Source organism: Diaporthe batatas, assembly GCF_019321695.1.
Source record: "Diaporthe batatas strain CRI 302-4 chromosome Unknown Contig00003, whole genome shotgun sequence".
In the NCBI taxonomy this organism is placed as follows: domain Eukaryota; kingdom Fungi; phylum Ascomycota; class Sordariomycetes; order Diaporthales; family Diaporthaceae; genus Diaporthe; species Diaporthe batatas.
In genome coordinates this window covers 7,501,629-7,514,998 of record NW_025408550.1, presented here as the reverse complement: position 1 = coordinate 7,514,998, position 13,370 = coordinate 7,501,629, and the positions used below count along the sequence as shown (strand labels likewise).

At 38.5% G+C, this 13,370-nt stretch overlaps 4 protein-coding genes across 4 annotated transcripts; 1 reads left to right on the top strand and 3 right to left on the bottom strand.

Moving 5' to 3' along the window:
• Positions 1 to 3,779: 3,779 nt before the first annotated feature.
• KVR01_002218 (uncharacterized protein) lies at positions 3,780 to 5,835 on the bottom strand (the record flags this gene model as incomplete). Its single annotated transcript, XM_044782665.1, has 6 exons — positions 3,780 to 4,214; positions 4,529 to 4,612; positions 4,708 to 4,872; positions 4,935 to 5,044; positions 5,157 to 5,372; positions 5,544 to 5,835. 6 exons carry the CDS (start codon positions 5,833 to 5,835, stop codon positions 3,780 to 3,782), a joined length of 1,302 nt encoding a protein of 433 aa, XP_044647233.1.
• A 1,636-nt stretch (positions 5,836 to 7,471) lies between these two features.
• KVR01_003521 (uncharacterized protein) lies at positions 7,472 to 8,793 on the bottom strand. Its single transcript, XM_044781994.1, has 4 exons — positions 8,619 to 8,793; positions 8,289 to 8,555; positions 8,102 to 8,214; positions 7,472 to 8,032 (listed from the first exon to the last, which is right to left on the bottom strand). Exons 1-4 carry the CDS (start codon positions 8,687 to 8,689, stop codon positions 7,683 to 7,685), a joined length of 801 nt encoding a protein of 266 aa, XP_044648536.1. The 5' UTR covers positions 8,690 to 8,793; the 3' UTR covers positions 7,472 to 7,682.
• A 155-nt stretch (positions 8,794 to 8,948) lies between these two features.
• Positions 8,949 to 10,223, top strand: KVR01_003980 (uncharacterized protein). Its single transcript, XM_044788098.1, has 2 exons — positions 8,949 to 9,379; positions 9,468 to 10,223. The coding sequence occupies exons 1-2, from the start codon at positions 9,012 to 9,014 to the stop codon at positions 9,634 to 9,636; spliced, it is 537 nt and encodes a 178-aa protein (XP_044648995.1). The 5' UTR covers positions 8,949 to 9,011; the 3' UTR covers positions 9,637 to 10,223.
• A 35-nt stretch (positions 10,224 to 10,258) lies between these two features.
• On the bottom strand, positions 10,259 to 12,483 carry KVR01_003693 (GPI-anchor transamidase GPI17). Its single transcript, XM_044786113.1, has 2 exons — positions 11,995 to 12,483; positions 10,259 to 11,925 (listed from the first exon to the last, which is right to left on the bottom strand). The coding sequence occupies exons 1-2, from the start codon at positions 12,274 to 12,276 to the stop codon at positions 10,510 to 10,512; spliced, it is 1,698 nt and encodes a 565-aa protein (XP_044648708.1). The 5' UTR covers positions 12,277 to 12,483; the 3' UTR covers positions 10,259 to 10,509.
• Between the last annotated feature and the right edge of the window lie 887 nt (positions 12,484 to 13,370).

The following is a 13,370-nucleotide window of genomic DNA, read 5'->3' as shown; positions in this document are numbered from 1 at the left end:
ACTATGCACCTAGGGGTTTTTAAAAACAGTATTCTTATTAATACTCTTTAATAATATCTATAACTATTAATAGTTCCTTTCTTCTTTAATAGTTATTAAATAAAAAGAAAGTTTTTAAAATATATTAATCTTTAAAGTTTTTTAATATTATTCTTTTATTTTAATATAAAGATTAATTAATAATATTTTTTAATTTTTTAATAGAATTCCTTTTAAAATAAACCTTTTATTAACTCTTTATTTATTTATTTATTTATTTAACTTTTAATTAAGTTTTTTTATTATATTTTAAGTGTTTAAAATATAATTTTAAAACTATTTTAATTTTAAAATATAATTTTAAAAATATTAATATATTTTATAATTATTATTAAAAATATTAATAAAAAATAATTAAAAGGTATTTAAATTATTTTTAATATTATTTTTAAAATAAGAAAATAATTAAAAATTATATTTAAAAGTTTTTAAAAATATTATAATAATATTAATATATATACTTTTAATTTTATTTATATATATTTAAAATATAACTAATATTTTATATAATAATAAATATTTATTATTTATTATTTTAAAAATATAATATTAATATTAATAATTATAATATAATAAATATTTATAATTTTAATTTTATAATATAAATATATATATATAAATAATTAAAGGTTTTATTAATTATTTATTATTTAATTATTTAATATAATTTATTTATTTATATTTTTAAAATTGAAACTTATTTTATAATTTTTAAATCTTTTTTATAAAAATATTATTATTTTAATTTAAATTAATATATTAAAATATTTATTTTATTTTTATTTATTTTTATAATATATAATATATAAATAAAATTAAAATAATATTTTAATAATAATATTAATTATAAATAAAATAATTTATATATTAATTATTATAAAATAATTATTATATAAATAAATTATTTTTAAATATAAAATTAAAAATTTATAATTATAATTTTATAATTAATTTTTATTTAATTAATTTCTTTTATTATAATTTAATTTAATTTTTAATTTAATTTAAACTTTATTTTAAATTTTATAAATACTTTTATTTTTATAAATATAAATATTAAATTAAAACTTTTAAATTTAAATTTAAAGATTTTATAAATTTTAATATATTTTAAAATAAATTTATGATTTTAATTATTTTAAATATTAATAATTTTTTAAAAATAAAAGTTTATTTTTATATAATTATAAATTTAATTATTAATAATTGTAAATTTAATTATATAATAAAATTATTAAAATTATAAATTTAAATAATAAAATATAATTATTATATTTAATTATATTTTAATTTAATTAAATAGTTATTTTTAAATAATTTTATTTATATAATAAATAATTTTTAAATTTATTAAATAAATATTTATTTATTATATAAATATTTATTTATAAAATAAAATTAAATTTTAAATAAATAATAACTTTATTCTTTTATTTTAATTAATTTATATTTATATATAATTTAAATTATATAATAAATATAATATTTATATATAATATTTATTAATATTTAATTAATTTATAATTTATAATAACTTTAAGTTTTTAATAAATTAAGTTATATTAAAATTAATAATATTAATTTATATTAATATAAAAATTATTTTTAATAATAAATAATATTATAAATAATTATAAAATTATAATAAAAGATTTATATAATAATACTTTTTATATTAATATATTAAATTATATTCATTTAAATTAATATATTAAAATTAAATTATTCTAAATTATAAATTATTTAATTTAATATTAATAAATATTATATATAATTATTAAATTAATTATATAATTTACATAAATAAAATTAATTAAAATAAATAAAAATAAAATTATTTCTTTTTATAAATTTTAATTCTATTTAAATAAATATCTATTAAATATAATTATTTAAAAATAATAATTTAATTTATTATATTTTATTAAATTAAAATATAATTTTTAAATAAAGTAATTATATTTTATTATTATATATATATTTAAGTTTATAATTATATAAATAAATTTTTATTTTTTAAAAGTTATTAATATTTAATTAATTAATATATTTTTTAAAAGTAAAATTATAAATTTAATTTAAAATATATTAAAATTTATAAAGATTTTAATTTTAAATTTAAAAATATAAACTTTTAATTATTTTAAAATAAAAATTAAAATAATTTAAAAGATTTAATTTAAATTATAATATAATATAATATAATAATTATAAATTTCTTAATTTTATATTTAATATATATATATATATATATTATTATTATTAAAATAATATTTTTAATTTTATTTATATATTATAAAATTAAAATTATAAATATTTATTATATTATAATTATTATTATTAATATTATATTTTTAAATATTAAATTTTAAATATTTATTATTATATAAAATATTATATATATCTTTAAATATATATAAAATAAAAGTAAAATTATATATATATATATTATAAAACTTTTATTAAATAAAATAATATTATTATTTTTATTTAAATATATAATTATTTATTTTAAAAGTTTAAGATATAAAATAAAAAATAAAATTATTTTTAAAACTTTTATAATATATTATAAATATATAAAAGTTAATAAAACTTTATTTATTTAATTAATTATATATTATTTTAAAAGATAATTTTAAATCTTTTAAAAAATTAAAAAAGTATTCTTTTATATTTTATAATAATTAATAATTATAAAATATACTTTTTATTTATTAAAAATAATATAAATTATTTTTAAGTTTTATTTTTAAATAAATTACTTATTTATTTATTAAATTAAAATAAAAATAAAAGTTTAATTTCTTTAATTAATTATTATTTTTATTTATTTACTTTCTTTTATTATTGTATTATTACTTTAATATTTATTAATATTATTATTTTTAATTTAACTTTTTAAACTTTTAATTATATTATATTATATTTTTATAAAATTATTTAATTTATTTTATAAAGTTATTTATAACTTAATTTTAAAATATAATAATAATAAAAAATTAAAATAAATAAATAAATATTTAAATATAAATTTTTATTTATTATTATATAAAAAATATAATTATTTTAATTTTAATTATAAATTAATAATTATTATAAATATATAAAAATTAATAAAACTTTATTTATTTAATTAATTATATTTCTTTAAAAATAATTTAAAAAGTTTTTTAAAACTTTAGTAAATATATTTTTTTTTATATTTTATAATATAATAATATAATAAAATATTTAAAGAGAATTTAAAAGAATTTAAAAGAATTTAAAAGAATTTATAAAATAATAATAAAAATATAATAAATTTATCTTTTAAGTTTATATTTTTATTATTAATAATTATTAAGTTTTTAATAAAATTAAAAATTTAAAATTATTTTATAAATAAATTATAAAATATATATAAAATTATAAAAAATTTAATATATAATTTTTAAAAAATAAATAATTACTTAATTAAATAAATAAAAAAAAATTATATAATATAAAGGAAAAATATAATATAGTTAAAACTTTAAACTATTATATTTAATAGATATTTAGGTAGTTTATATATTATATTCACCCCCACCCCACCCCCCTTTATAAAAGGAAAAAGATGGTGTGTGATTTTGGAAAAGTACTTAGGTAGTCTTACAGACCATGTTCCCAGCCATCTCAATGTTGGCAGCGTCTTTCAGGAGCTTCTTGGTCTCGGGGTAAGATTCTCTTCCTTCTAGCAAAGTGAGGCACTGGCGTACCTAGTTTTGAGCTCCACTTGCAGACCGAGCTGTAGCCGCCCATGCTTTGGAAAGTGAGGCCTTCGGCATGCGTCGTCGTGATAGAGACGTCACAGCTGATCCTGAGCCTTTCGTGCCGCTCGTCCCGTTTGAGGAATCTGAGAATGTTGACCCGATGTCACCCCACCTGATCTGACTGAAAGTAACCTGTGTGTCAGGTTGAATGGACTTGATAACCTCGGGATTCCCCTCGGTTGCATTGCAAGGCCCAGCGTTCGAGCTCAGTCCATCTAGCCATTGCATGGAGCCACCCTTGTCCCACCAGATTGAGAAGATTAGGACCATCCCGCGGCTCATAGCCGCTCCCATTCCCTCCGTTGCCCCTAGACTCAAGTACTTATCCGCGCCTGTTGTACTGCAATACTCGTCATCCAGAAAGTTCTGTGGAGTAACTCCCTCGACCGCCGCGACGGGCATTTCGATCAATTTCCCGTCTTGAATATAGAGCCGTTTGATAGCGGCGAGCTTGCCGCTCTGATCAGAGGGGAATTCTGCGGCAACTCGACGTCAGCCCAAAGAGCATTAGAGGGGAAGCTTCTCCCAAACACAGAAGCCTGCAGGCCAAAATTTGGCTCGAGCCCGAAGTAGAGAAACAGAAGAGGAGGGGGGACACGCCGCTTGGTGAGTCATTGTTCTACGGGCCATACGAGAGTGTTTCCTCCGAGGAGATTCAGGCAACGTTGCTATTTTTTGGACTGCTTACGTGTGACAACGGTGAAAGGTCGGGTTGTGTCAACCTCTAGATCGAGCCCATAGTATCCCGGGTGTCCCATTTTGTATGGATTCATCGAACACTAAATGAGCCACGGTCAGTTAGTTGAACTATACCAGAGAACAGTATTTTGGCCGGGCAGTGCGCCGGAACCGCAACTGGTCTAAGGCCACTTACACCGTCCTTATCGCAGATGCCATTGGGTCCGCAATCCTGGCCGCTTGCATCACACGCGTAAAGGCCGCCAACATTGCATGGGTGGGGTGCAACGTGAGTTGCGCGCGAGTTGGCCTCCCAGATATCAAGCTCGTTGCAACAAACACCACTCCCGTTGATGTTACCCTGCACCCCTTTGTCAGAGTCCTCGTCGCTACCACCCCTGTCCCATGTCTGATGTCACCTACCAGACCATTGATGAATGGAGTTGTGTAGCATTGAGCGTCGCAGTAACCAGCACCATATTCAGCCCCTGCCACGGAGAGATCCGATGAGTCTTTCCCCCCGGTGGCTTCCACTGTCGGCAACGTTAGTCCTGCTACGGGTCCTAAAGTGCTGTCTTCTATAACATCGTAGAGAATGCAGGAGGGGGATCTATGACAGATGAAAGGTGCCCAGGTGATACCTACTCTCCGACAGGTAGAGCGCTGAGTTCATCCCGCAAGGTAGCTTGCTCATGTCGACATCAAAGGCGAACTCTTGCCCGGTCAAATGGAGCATCTCGTATGCATCTTCAGCCTCATTAAGAAGATAAATGCGCGGGCTGTACTCAGTCTTGCCATCACTGCTCAGCATAACAAGGGTCAGGTCTGAACCATTGGCGTACACCCCATTCGAAGTGTAATCTAAAGCACACAGGGTCAGTTGTTACAGAACCAAACAAGCAGCTTTACACTAACACGGTGAGGGAAAGCCTGAAGGTGGCTTGTAGCCTTTCTGAGAACCCAGGTGCCTGCAGTCCGGGTGGCACATGTTCGTTCTTGAAGGGGTAGAGATCATGTTGGCAAGCTGCTTACCTGGGATTCCTTGAAGAATACAGTTTCGCTGACATGCTTCCTCGTCAGGACAGGCTGTTGCATTTGCCCCAGACCCCCAGTCGCCACAGTTGAAACCAGGTGCATTGAGTTGGTAGATGTGGTGCGAAGAGGAATCGAGAACAAGGGCTGTATTTCGGGCAACGCATCCACCCCCCGTCGTACACTTGTACGTCGTGAGTTTGGGATGATTTTCGGCCGTGCTGTCGGGCGTCTGGGCTGTCACCAGACCCAACAGAAGAGAGCCGGCGAGAACTAAGGTATTGAGGGCCATTACAACAAGAAACGGGTTGTCACTGTGTCATACGGTATTCAAAATTGTATAAAGAATGCTGCCAGTAGGTGAACTTTGAAGCCAGTTACAAGGTGAGAACGATCCAGCGACTGTGCTCCAGGTCTTAACCGTTGGCTCAACGGAAGAGACCCTCCGAATTATATCTAGATCGGTGCAGGTCGGCCTCTGTTCGACTTGGGTGCTTTGCATTGGCCTTCTCAAAGGGGCAGTTTGTATGTATTATCCACCTGGGCAGTCATTTTGGTACCATTACCCCTCCCGATGTCTGTCCTCTTGGCGCTGCGAGGGCTGGTTAGAGTATGAATACTAGTAATGAATAGAGTTTATCGGGCCTGTCGGAGCAATTCTACAACTTTATCAAAGGAGGATGCCGAGCTAGGTAGCGGCCTACCCCTGAGAAAGAGGGAGGGAACTGCCTACCTGGCAGCTGCCTGGTCACCCCGCTGTCTCCTGGGTACAAGACAGCATTGGGGAATCAAGAGTGTGGATCAACTTGACCGACCCACCACTTGGTTAGGCAAGAAATACCGTAAGCCTGGAGAAGGTTTACTGCAGACGAAACAAGGTCTCGGTCGCCCCCTTTTACCAATTAGGCCCGGGAAACAATGGCTCTTGCCAAGGCTGGTATCGAAACAGCGCAGACGATATTTACTGAAACTGACGACACGGCGGACGGCCGTCCGCCTTGGCAGCTCCCAAGGCGGCGTTGCTGCTCCCACGGCACAATGGAATGGTGTGTAAGACCTACGCTAAAAATGCGATATGTCGGTTCTCAGTGGGAAACCATTCGGCCAACCGGTCCTGGGCCCATAGAGCCAATGCTCACTTTTTCGGTGGGGCCTTCGCTGTATGAAGGCACCACGTATATTTTATATGTATGGGGATTTTTTTTAAAAAAAAAAAAAACGAAATCACTCGGTGGGGCCTTAAGATGGGCTGAAGCGGCCAACCTTTGAGCTTGGTGGTCCCTAGGGATGGAGCTGGACCACTATGCTATGGCGTGTTGGGCGCTGGGTCAAGGATCACCCATTCCAAGGTTAATAAATCTCCCACATCTACTGCCTGACTTCTCAATACTCTCTGTGATTACGAGGTAGGCTCCTATGGGGCTGGTGACCACGGGAAAGAGGAGGTGAGAGGATGCAGACGAGATGAGTGTGTTCCAGTCAGGCACAAACATCACCCATATTTCACATACATACTTAAGTAGTGTCAAAGTTGTCACATGCAAGTAGTCAGGAATGGCCATCTCCCCTAGAAAGGTTTGCGAGACTTGCTATTCTTTTTCAGCCTGGTCAACAAGTGTCGGCTGTAATGGGTAGCGCAAAGCACTTGGGCCCTTCAGAGGCTACCAGTACTAACTTAAGTAGTTACTAACTAATTAACTACAGTTAATATACTTTAGATATCTAAATAGGTCTTTAAAAGGGGTTACTAAGATAGCCTTTAGGCTATAGCCCTATTATTAAAGTTACCTATTAATAAATAACTTTTTATAATATAATATTAATTTAAACTTTTATTTAAAAGAATTTTTTAAATATTTATGTAAATATTTAAATATATAGGCTTATTACTTATTACCTACCTATATTATTATATATTAAGTAATAGCTTATTTAAGTATAGTATATAAATACTACTTATACACACCTATAAAGGTTAAAAGACTAATAATAAACAATTATTCTTCTATTATTTGCAATGCAGCCCCCTGGGGCCCCTTCATCATGTGGGACAAACCCTTCACAAACTCTTAGGAGGTACCAAGGTGTAAAATGGTCCTCCATGATTGAGCGCCGCACACAAGACTGCCCAGGTGATGGTCAAGACGTGCCTGAATTAATCAGCTGGAAGAAAGAATGGTGGTTGTCAAGCTTGGTTGTGTTGTCGTCCATGACCTGCCTCGCAGTTTGCACAGCATCGGGGTGCTCCGCTCCTAGCACCACGTCTTGGTCTGCAGTCTCGGGGTCTTCATCAGGATGCTCATCCACAAACAGATCCTTGATGGCGCCGGCACCGATGGCACGCTGATAAACGCTAAAGCTCGTGGCAAAGTCGCGGTGCTTTCCCACTCGGATCTTGTCGAGGAAGTTCAGGGCGAAATTCTGGCAGTTGTTGTCCAAGAGGTTGTAGGCTGGTCGCTTCTCTCTCATGTTGAAAATTGCCATCTCACCTAGTCAACAGAGAGTCAGCGAGACGAAAGCTGGCAAAAGACGGAGGATTGCTCCGGAGTGATGCTTACCAGCCTCAGCAAGGGCCTGGTCACTAAATCTTGTCTTACCGACCTCGAAGGTGTGCCACTCCTCGCGGTTGAAAGTCTCATTTATGTAAATGATGTCGAAGTGCTCGTCCATCCTGCTAGGAGCATGCATTCTTAGCAGGGCAGGCCCGGGGGCAGGGGAGACAGGAGGCAAAGCTGCCCTACTGACCATAGCTCGTGGACAAAACCGCCCACGATACAGGCCCAATGCTGTGTCGGGTCAGGGCTCTTGTGGATTTCCTCGGTGATCATCTTGCCCAGCCTGGTCTGCTCCGCGAACCATTTGCCCGCGGAGCCCGCCACCGGATGCCAGCCCAGCTCGACAGTACGGGGCTCTTGGCTGATGCTTACTTCGCCAGGCGGGACGACGCTTGGCCTCTTGCCGAGCCCCAGCTCGTGTTGGAGAGTGAGCTTCGCCTTGAGCACATTGTCCTTTCTGGTGCGGTCAGCCGTTGCCCCAGGAGTCCAGATGCCCAGATGCGTCGCTGCGTCGGCTTACAGAAAGTCTCCTAGCAAGTCGGCGGAGGACTTGGGGTCATGCTCCGCCTGTGGCTCGTCCGAGTCCGACATGCCCACGCGCGAGATGCCACTGCGTGCACAAAGGGGGGGTTTCCTTGAGGGCTTGCAGATGACGGGACGAGCAGCACAGTCCCAAGGGGTCGTTCGGCCAGGACAATGACAACCTTGGGAGGTGGGGCGCGTGAGACATATTACTACCTAGGTACTTAAGTACATAGTAGTCTCGATCGGTCCGGGGTTGGGGCTTATATAATCAATTCACCTCTGGCCGAGTGAATGCGGAGACGACTTGTTAATAACATTAACAATTGACCAACCGACCCGCAGGCACCCGCTGTTCTCATCAACTGATGCCACCTGAGTGAGGTCCGTAATGAGTTCAGACTTTCCCCCTCCGGCGCTGAGGGAGGCTGCTTCCAGAGTGGCCAGCCTTCTCCGCGACCGCGACGAGACCATCTCAGTCGCCGAGACAGCCGCGGGAGGGCTCATCTCTGCTGCGCTGCTGGCTACTCCCGGCGCTTCCAAGGTGTATAGAGGTGGTGCCACCCTGTACACCCTCGAGTCACGAATCGCCTTCGGCGGCTGGACTCAGGCCAACATCGACAATTACAGCGGTCCTAGCCCTGATCTGGTGGCGGGCCTCGCCACGCACCTTCGTCACACCCTGGCCTCCACTTACGCCGTTGCTGAGAGCGGCACTGCCGGCCCAACCGCCCCAAGGCAGTCTGCAAATGGGCAGCCGTGAGTTCCACGCCAGTCACCCTTCGTCACCCTTCGTCACCCGTCGAGTTATGCCCACATCTAGGCTGACCCGTGACTTCCCAAAAAGCGGTTACGTCGCCCTGGCTGTCGTGAGTGAGAACGAAACCCTGGCCAGGGACTTGGATACTGGCCTCGGAGGGGACAGATCAGCAAATATGGTCGCATTCGCAGTAGAAGCACTCAGGCTCGTGGAGGAACTGATCAACAAAAGCTCGTCACAACATGGCAAAATCTGATCTCGTCTTCCAAGGTTGTCACCTGCGCGAACAAAGCCGCAGCCCCTCCCCACGTGCTATCTGGTCACCACGCCGCTGGGGATATTGAGCCTGGGAAAGATGTAGATCACGCGAGATTCCTACGCCGAATCCTATACTTCTATACCGGAAGAGGTGGCTTCACCTTTTGCTTCTGGCTTCCACATGTCGACTCTCTCTAGCTTCACCTGCAATTTCGGCTTTTTGTTTATTGCATGTCGCTGTTCTGTTTGCCATTGGCAATCACCTTGACCGTTGAGATTGGAAGATCTTGTGACGGCCACATCAACTGAGGTCAACTTGATGAGTGAGTATCAATGATTACTTAGGTATCTGTGGCCCTTCGGTCCGAGGAGTCCACCGGGCAGCACTTGCAGCATGTGAGATGGTATAAAGTAAGTCAATAGGCTCCCGTGACGCTAGGCAAGAATGCCGCTCCTTTGGATTGATTATTCTACCTAGGTACCTAGGTAGTCTTTTACTTGCTAAAGTGAGTAGCCGGCCGGGCAGGGCGGGGGATAGTAATCTCGCCTGCTACTACAAATCTCTTCCCACTGGTTTCGTTTCTACCCCATACGGAGTATACATCCGAAGCCATACACGGCGCTTTCATACAGTGGTGACCTAGTATTTTGAAAACATATAATGATGATACTACTGGTAAAATAATGATAGGTGTCCATGGCTGAGCTCCACATGGGGTCGGCAACAAGCCGAACGGAGAGCGATCAGAAAACACTATTGTCAAGCTCCGTGTGTCGGCCTCCACAATTTATGGAAGCGCAAAATTATCAAGCATTGAATTAACAAGAGCTCGACCAAAGTCGATCATCGATAATCTTAACTTGATGAACCTCATACATCTTTCTTACTCTTTCCGCTCTCGATCTTCTGCCGCCTCCTCCTTTTCCAAGCAGCCAGCTCGTTCAGCAGACCCATAACCAGCGGCACACCCACCGGGCCTAGGAGTGGCAGATACACTGCGATCTTGTGTTCGTCTGGAAAGTACAGCTGGCCAACCATGCTCTTCTCGAAGAAGGCCTTCTCAGCCGCGGCTTCTGCGACCTGCGCGTGGAGGAGCCCTTCATGGGCACCCAGGCTCTCACAAGCCAGCCGGAGATGCAAAATCGTGGTGCTGACACCGTCGGCTACAGACTGCGGAATCGACATGGACGGGAGTGCGAGGGACAGGCGGGCGAGCGAGCCCAGAGTACTAGAGGCGCGGAGCAGGAGGTCTGCAGAGCGGATGCGGGAGAGGGTGGAGAGACGCAGTGGCATGGATCCGGAGGCCGGGGTGCCGAGGAGAGAGAGCAGGTGAGTAGTAAATGTCAGGAGCGGCTGTTTGAGGTCCTCTACCGCAATGTGAGTCTTGTCGCGGTTCACATGGAGGAGGTAGACGGTTCCCCATTGGGGGATGAGCCAGGAGCGAGAGGTCTCGGACGCGTCAGTCCCAGGCGCGTGCGTATCCTTGTGCGGCGGGGGCAGGCCAATAGTTTGGTTCCCCGCGAAGACGATAAAATTCACGGTGGGAGCACCGCCGATCGAAGGGGACAACGGCCACTCGGCGGCATTGATAAAGGAGGAGAGGTCGTCCTTGCTCAGGACCGGAGACTGGACACCGGGGGCGGCGTAGAGCTGGACCTGTGTGTCAATGGTGAAGTTGTGGATGGGCCCCAGGACATCCAAGACCGGCTTCATGTACTCGTCGATGGCGGATTCAATGTCCCAGCTACTGGGCGCGGGCCCATCGGTGAAGAGTGAGAGCGTGAGGTGGTAGGTAGGTGAGTACCTGAGAGAGCGGGTTGTGCGTTTCGCGATTGTGCTGGCGGCGTCGGGGCCCAGCCCCTGCTGGGGCTTATGCTCGGGAGCGGCCGACGAGGTGGATAGCAGGTATGATATGATGGTCTGTTCCTCGGCAAAGGTGGACCGCAACTCGCTGGCCACGTAGGCTGCCAGGGACGATGAGGACGAGCTCGGAGAGGGGATGGAGTTGGGCGAGTAGGTGACGTCGAGTATGGGCTGGTAGGGGTGGAGCGAGGCGGTTGTCGTCTCGCCGGGCTGAAGGCGTATGACAAGAGCAGCCTCTTCAAGACGTGCAGAGCCATTGAGACCGCCGGCGCGGGGGTCTAGCTGCAGCCGCAGGTGGTGGCCGGGGAAGTCGTTCAGGTCGTCCAGAGCGTGCTGGGTCAGGCGCAGCAAGTTCTGGGCCTCCTGTTCCTGCAGCTGGCTCGCCTGGATGGAGATGCGAAGGGGAAAGACGGGGCGGCAGGCCTGGGGGACGGGCAGAGGTCAGTCAGCACAGAGTTCTGGCCCTGGGTTGAACGGCAGTGGTGGACGTACCTTGCCAGCAGCCCAATCCATCATCTCGTCCAGGGGCAGCCGGGCACGTGGGATGGTGGTTGTCTGCCACCATACTGGCAGCCCCAGACAGAGGACCACCACCCAGAAGGACAGGATGACCAGAGAACGCCGGCGGGAGTCTGAGGGCCGCTCAGGAGGAGGCTCCCTGCGCCGGGAGCTGGCGCTGGCAGCCACGGAAGCAGGCGGCGCGATTGATGTGCTTGCCGTGGAGGGTTGATGTGAGGCAGCCATGGTGTCGTCATGTTCATCTGTGGCAGACATGGCGGCGCAGGCTACATCTTACCGTCGTCGTCCTGGCCGGCGTAGGGGACGCGGTGCTGCCTTGCCAAAGGGGGCGACGAGGTGGGCTCGAGCCAGAGGTGGCTGCGGCACGGTGACGGTCGGGTCAGGGTCAGGGTCAGGGTCAGGGTCAGGGTCCGCTAGAGAGCTCGTCCCGACATGACTACCTAGGTACCTAGGTACCTAGGTATTCCTGACGACGGCATGACGGCCTGACAGCTGGTGGGTGCACCGTGGTCTTCGGTCTCACATGTGATTCGGTCGGGGGCTGTCTGCCCCGTTCTGCTGTGTCGGGTGTCCGTCCCGCGGGCTGCGCTGCCATGACTTGCCGGGCTCCCAGGCTCCCTGCCCTCTGACCATGGATGCCCGTATTGGGCATAGCACGGCTTACCAGCTCGGCTAACCTCTTAGCAAAAGCTTGGCTAACCTCTTGGCGCCAAGCTACTAGCAGAAATTAAAAAAAATATAAAAAAAATATTACACAACTATATTTTAGGGAAATAAAATATTTAAACCATTTTTGGCCTTAATTTAAAAATAATATTAAACTAGTTTTAAACTAGCTAAAAGCTAATAATAAACTTAAAGCTATTATAAATAAAATAAAAATAAAATAATAATAATTAATACTAATAAAATATTAATATAATAAGTTTTTTTTTTTTTAATTTATAAAAAAATTTTTTTACTTTTTTAAAACTAGTTTTTTTTAATTTAAATAACTATTTTCTCTTTTTTATTAATAAAGCTAATTATAATAGCTTCAAATATAATATAAAAACCCTTTTAAATATAAATATAAATAAACTAAAATTAATTTAAAACCTTTTAAAATAAAACTAATATATATATATAAAAAATTATAAAATATATTATAACCTAAAAACACTTTATTAATATTATTTTATTTATTTTATTATAATTAAAAATATAAATATTTTAAATTAAATTTTAAACTAATTTTTAATTAATTTTATATTAAATTACTAGCCCTATTAATAAATATATAATTTATAAAAAATATATTATTAATTACTAATATAATAAAATTTTTTACTATTATTATAACTTAAAAA